The following is a 6,568-nucleotide window of genomic DNA, read 5'->3' as shown; positions in this document are numbered from 1 at the left end:
AATACTATTCAACAGTAACCAGAGGAAAAAGTAGCGTATGATGTGTGTGGAGAGTTACAAATGACGTCTCCACTTCCTATTTATCAGAAAAATAGGATTTTAAACCTAATGACGGATTAAAGCTAAAAGCCCGAGCCCATAAGAGAAACCACTCGATCGAGTAGTTTAAAACCACTCGATCGAGTAAAATAAAGCTCAAACCACTCGATCGAATAGAAAATCTACTCGATCGAGTAAATCTTAAAATGCAACTACTCGATCGAGTAGAAAAAGGACTCGATCGAACATAATTGTACTCGATCGAGTACTTTCAAAGACACAACTTCTTCGCTGCGACTTTGAACTTCAAACGACTGCCACTTCTTCGTTACTTGGGCAAACAGGGCGATTCCAGTGGCGTTGGAAAGCTAAGAGGACAAGCTTTAATCTCCAATTAGAATCACCTGAATATCACTTGTAGAACTCGATAGATGGCTCTTCAAAGTAGGCACTAACAATTTGAAGTTCTTCCTTTACTCGCCTAGCTATCTTTCTTCTTTGCGCACCTCAAAATAGTTATATTCCTGCTCCAAATTCACTCTTCCTCCAAATGCATGCTAAACGAACGGTAAAAGGCTCGATTTCACTACTTTCTGGTTCATTCCTGCATATAAGACAAAACAAACCAAAGTAGCATATTCGGGGCATTTCCTAGCATAAACTACGATAATAGCATAGAAATACGTGCATAAAAAGGCCTAAAAAGACTATATAAAATGCACGCATCAAGGGTTTACAAATTCACATTTTTGTTGGAGGCTAAATCTTTCTAGGATTTGTGTACATATCATTAAATCTCAACCTCATACAAAATTTTATCCATTAAGAATCTTCTCTCAAAAAAACGGAGAAGACAAAAAAAGAAAATACTCATCTGAAAATTTTGAGAATCTTATTCTACTAGAAACATAGATCTATATACATATCATAGATGAAAATAATATAGTTGTAAAACGGATTTGAACACAATCGTGTTAGTGGTGATAGTTGATATTGAAAGATCCGGTTTTACTATAACTTTGTGTAAAACCGTCTTACACAAGTTTTTTTTATTGTTGAAATGGTTTTATAAGAACAGAAGAGCTTCATAATTTGTATTTTATTTGCAGAGGTTTTAGCATAACATTGGTTCTATTAAAAGAAAATCTATTTTAAATGATGTTCATTGTAACGACGGTACCTCCAATTCAAAATTCATGCGAATGACTTTAATAGTTCATAAAGATATCTTCTTGAAAAGAAATCTCTTAGTAAACATTCCGAAATCATTGTTTAGATATTACCCGGGCAACGCCCGGGCATGAAATCTAGTAAGTAGTAATTGCAAATATTATTAATATGTTAGGTGACGGATTTGTGAAGAATTTATAATCGGTTCGTCTGCTTTAATTATTTGGACCGCTTGAGTTGCTTAATTGGAATTGCTTGCCAGGTAGGGATAAATCCTACTCAACTCTTATTCGATAATATTTGGTATAATGGATGGTTTATGTTAATGTGGAATTGATTATATTGCATTGTGTTGGTTGATATTATCGTATTTGTTGGAAGGGAGAATTATATAGCATTGTGTTGGTTGATATTAATAATTGTGATGAGGTGAATTAATTGTTATCGTTGATTGTGAATGTGGAAATTGTGATAAGCTGTGCTACAGTCAGATGTACGTTGTTGAGGGAGTTTGTGCTCTGGTGTGATGGTAATATGTACGTTGTGAGGGAGGGGTACTATTACATAATTGCGGTACGTTGTTAAGGGAGGGGTACCAAAGTAATGTGAGCACGTTGTTAAGGGAGATGTGCTAAATCATGGAAAGGAGCACGTTGTCAAGGAGTTGTGCTATGTGAATGGAAATTGGATTGCCTATCGTATGTTCTTGTTGTTAGTGTTTATTCCTACTCAACCTCGTGGTTGACTGTGTATTTGTGAACACCTGTAATGAACCATAATGAGGAGCAGATTTGACAGGTACTAAAGATTAGTTGACTTGGGAGCTATGAGATGCGTGAGGACTTGGCCAGTCTATATAAGTCTACACCACATAGATTATTTAATCACTTATTTATTTCCGCTGCGAGTTGTATCTTATTTTATATTATGTTTTAGTTGGTTAAGTTGTAATAAACATGTAATCGCTAAGTTTTAATTTAAAGTACTTTGGTGAGTTGTACTTTGTTATTCACTGTCTTGGGAAACCGAGATGGTAACAATCCTATTTATTTGGGAATGTCTAGCTAAAGTCTCCTGAATAAATGGGGTGTTACACTGACTACCTTGAGAAAGGCAGCTAGCTGGCTAATTGGCTATGGCAGAGTAATAAAGCCCGACAAACGCAATTTTAGTCATGTCCACAAATCATTCAGAAGCAACTACGTCGAAGTCCAAAATATCGGAATCACAAATTGCAACCGAAACAAGATAAAAACAAGTTTAATTTGGGGTATAATGAAAACTGATATTAGTAGGAAACCAACTAATCATAACAAAAAATTTACAATGATGTTGCTATTTATCTCGAGAGCCCCAATAATATTCCTGCTAGCTAAATATGAATATGAGTAGATAATATTTACGATGGAATCAAACTCCCCCAACATTCCCGTGGATTTTACACACTACCTGCTGCATGAATCTACTGAAGTCTAAATCAATGTTAGAGATGATTGTATCCACAACATTGAAGCATCTCCTCCCTCCCAAAACGTATCTTACCCAAAAACTATATTCTGCAACTAATCAATCACAATTGTCATTTTCAGCCTCACGGAGGCACATTTTCTCGAGTTGGATGGGCCAATCTTCCCCGAGAATTTGAGGGTTCAACTCCATTGCTGTTCGGAAGTCCAACATAGTTGCAGTCCACGAATTGGCCAACTGTAGAGTGGGCTTTATTAATCTTTTGAGGAAAGTATCCAGTCCATTGTTCAATAGATTCACACAATCTAATGAAACTCCCATGCCTTCCTTCTCCAACTTTTGTTCTAATCGCCTCTTTAAAGAATAGCTATCGAGTAGCCCACCATTACCATGACAAGTCTCAACATGACCTACAGATGACAAGGAACTGACCCTTTTGCGGGCGCCTTTCCCGTTCCATGGAATTCCCAAAGGTGGAGTGACCGGACTCCGGCTGTGAATTCCCGGGCTTACAGCAGCCTGATCAACCTCTTCCCCGTCTTCCACAGAGGTCACTTCCACCGGCCTACTACCTAGAGATAGCAACTCTGTAGCACTTTGTTGCTCAAGAGTCTTCTGTCCCAAATCCTTAATTGCCGCAACTGCATTGGGCTTCCCATGTGGACCAAGTGGGCTCGGACGGTCCTTAGCTTTCCGATCTCGAAACGCTGGAGTCCTTCCTTTTCGAGAGGAGGGTGGAAAAACATCTCTGCATAGAGATTGCAGGCAACTTCTTTGATACCCATTCGCAACCTTTTCACCACTAGGCCTATCGACTTTATTGGTCTTCAAAGGCGGTGTCTTACAAAGAAGCGCATTCTTCAGAATCGATTTGATAAGCCGATTGTGGAGGGAAATGTTTTCTCGTCCAATAGCAGCAACGCATAGCTTATCAAACTCTGACTTTCCAAGTTTGAAACTGAAAAACCCGTCAAGTAAAGCAAAGTACTTCTGTGCTTTCTCATTTCCTAATTTCTTCCCTATCTGAATTTTGATTTCTAATACGTCAATTCTAGTAAAATGCCGATCGCCCGGCATTTTCAACAACCAATTTCTCACAATCATCAAATCCAAAAACCCAACTACAAAGATACCAACTTTCCCACTAAATACACTGAAAAACCATTAATTTCTCAAATCAATAACCCAAAACCCTAATTTCTCGCATCGATTTATCAATCAAATCCAGCTATGTCGATGAATTACAACCTGAAAAACACCAAATCCAGAATCAACGAATAAAACCCACATCATAATTAAGCTCAAAATACAAAATTAAACTAAATCATGTCATACTTGTCCACAAATTGACTAGATCAAAGCATTATTATGCTCAAATTACGACAACAATTCAAGAAAACCAACAAATCCAAGTACACACTTAATTCAACTTCATATGCAGCTTACCAAAGCATAAAATCAAGCAATTAGACAAATCAATTGAAATTCCAAGCACAAATTAAGCTAATTCAAACTTCGATCACAAACAATCAAAGCAAACCCTAGATAATTAAAAAGTTACAACTTTGATACAAAAAATCAAAATTAACGATAAAAAAATAATGGGTTTATTGCGATATACCTGAATCACTGAATCAAACTGATTAATTTAATTTAATTATTTGGATTTTCGGGGATTTTTTAATCAATTGTTTTTATTTTAATTTTTTGAAGATATTATATGAAAGGGAGAGGTAAAAGGGGAAAATTTTAGGGCAACAAAATAAGGAAAAAAAACAAAAATAAAATTTTCGAGAGAAAATGGGTCTAACAAGATTCTGAAAGTCAAAGTTGTCAACGCACACGTGTGAAATAGAGTGAGTATAAGCAGCAAAAAGAGCGTGGTCCGTAAGAGTGAAAGAGTGAATTAAGGAATGAAATGGATTGGAATGAGAAATCATAGGAGTATGGGGTTCTAATTTTATATCTTCCAAAATATGTTTGGTTCATTAGAAAAATAATAATGAAAGAATGAAGTTTGAATCCATGAGAAGGAGGTGGGTATGAGATTCCAAGGGGTTGGGGTGGTATAAGAATCCATCAGGATTCTAAGTCCATTCCAAAACACCCAACCAAACACTAGAATGATTAGAATCCATTCCATTGCATTCCAAACCTCCCAACCAAACACCCCCTAAATGACTGTTATGTTTGATTGAAAGACAACCCAATCATATGATGTTTTAATAAGATTTAGAAAGTCAAAATGTAGCAAAACTAAGAAAAATGGAGTTATGTTTGTCAGTTGTGAGTTTATGACTTGTGATTGCATCTTGGTCGTTAGTTGTTGTTACTCCCTCCGCCCCGGTAAATAGTTATTTATTTTCATTTTGGGATGTATCATTTAATAGTTATCTATTTTCATTTTTGGTAATCTTTTGTGGGCCATTTTCTATTTATATGTGGGGTTAAGTGATTTGTGTGGTCCAAATTCACTCATACTTATTTCCTTAATTTTTGTGTCAAAAGTAATAGATAACTATTGATTGAGACAGATGGAGTATGTTCCATTATTGGATCAATGGATAAGATACTACTCGTACATGTTTGAGAGGAACTAAGTACTATGAAGTCACAAGAATGTTTTTTTTTTCTGTTTTGCCATGTTGAGTGGATTTACTAATAAGTTAATAGTACTAAGGGGTCGTTTGGTTCGGTGCTTAGGAATAGAATGGATTGAAATGAGAAACCATAGAAGTATGAGTTTTAACTCCATACCTTTCAAAACTTGTTTGATTCATTGAAAAAATAAACGTAAAGGTATAGAATTTGAATCCATGGAAAAGAGGTGTGTATGAGATTCCAATTGGTTGAAATGGAGTTAGAATCCATTAGGTATCTAACCCCATTCCAAAATGCTCAAACCAAACATTGGAATGGACCAAATCCATTCCAATCCATTTCAATGATGCCAACCAAACACCCCCTAAGTAATTTGAATTTCACGGATAGGATCGTACAAGTTTATTTGTTACATCATGCGATAAAGATTCATCTAGAAAAATTGAGTTTTTTTGTTTTGTTTTAAGGGGGTGTTTGGCCTAGCTTAATAAGTGCTTTTGTAAATGTAAAATCAAAAATTAGGTCAAATACCTTATTTTAAGGTGTAGAGAAGACTCATCAGCTGAGCCATCAAATAATGCAACAAACAATGCAAGAGTAAAAAGGACACCCTATAATCCAGAGAAGAAGAAAAAGGATCCTGACACATCAATTGTGAAGTGACTAAATGCTTCCTTAGGCGTAAGTAGAGTCAGCTAGGTACATTACTTTAGCACTAGGTACTTGGCTTTATCCAGTACAAGTTATGAAGTTAGTATCCAAAAGGTATTGTCCAAAATGTAGCTGTTGAACCATATAGATATATATGTTTATGTTTTGATGATATCGAGAGTACTTTATATTTTATATACTCGTTTCGCGTAATTATTTGTTTAGTCTCTTCAGATTAGACTTATTATTTGCAAAGTTTAAAGAATTGTGATGAAAGTATACAAGAACATATTGTGATCAAGCCCTCAATCACGGATCAAGATATTACAAGATAGTGAAAGAATTATTCAAGCATTCATGAGAAGATGAAGTTCATTTAAAGATTGATCAAGCTGAATGATGAAGTAGACTACACTCGAAGATCTCCTAAGAAGATTAGAATAGCGTAGGTGATTATCTCGTAATGGTAACTTTAGAGTGCACTTCTTAAATTGGTAAAGTTATAGCTTCACAGATATAACATTGCTTATATAAGCGCTCAATGTTATAGCTCTTCTTCCATAACATTGAGATGTCAAGTTTACATAATACACGACTAAAATGTTTTCAAATTGTTTTTGAAAAATGTTTTTGTTTTTTT

General features: G+C 35.5%; 1 protein-coding gene across 1 annotated transcript; it reads right to left on the bottom strand.

Moving 5' to 3' along the window:
- Positions 1-2,473: 2,473 nt before the first annotated feature.
- LOC141629037 (uncharacterized) lies at positions 2,474-4,459 on the bottom strand. Its single transcript, XM_074442112.1, has 2 exons — positions 4,298-4,459; positions 2,474-3,924 (listed from the first exon to the last, which is right to left on the bottom strand). Exon 2 carries the CDS (start codon positions 3,778-3,780, stop codon positions 2,776-2,778), a length of 1,005 nt encoding a protein of 334 aa, XP_074298213.1. The 5' UTR covers positions 3,781-3,924; positions 4,298-4,459; the 3' UTR covers positions 2,474-2,775.
- Between the last annotated feature and the right edge of the window lie 2,109 nt (positions 4,460-6,568).

The sequence above is a fragment of the Silene latifolia genome, chromosome Y, assembly GCF_048544455.1.
Source record: "Silene latifolia isolate original U9 population chromosome Y, ASM4854445v1, whole genome shotgun sequence".
Lineage (NCBI taxonomy): Eukaryota > Viridiplantae > Streptophyta > Magnoliopsida > Caryophyllales > Caryophyllaceae > Silene > Silene latifolia.
The sequence above is the reverse complement of the archived record's forward strand: the minus strand, read 5'-3'. Positions and strand labels throughout refer to the sequence as shown.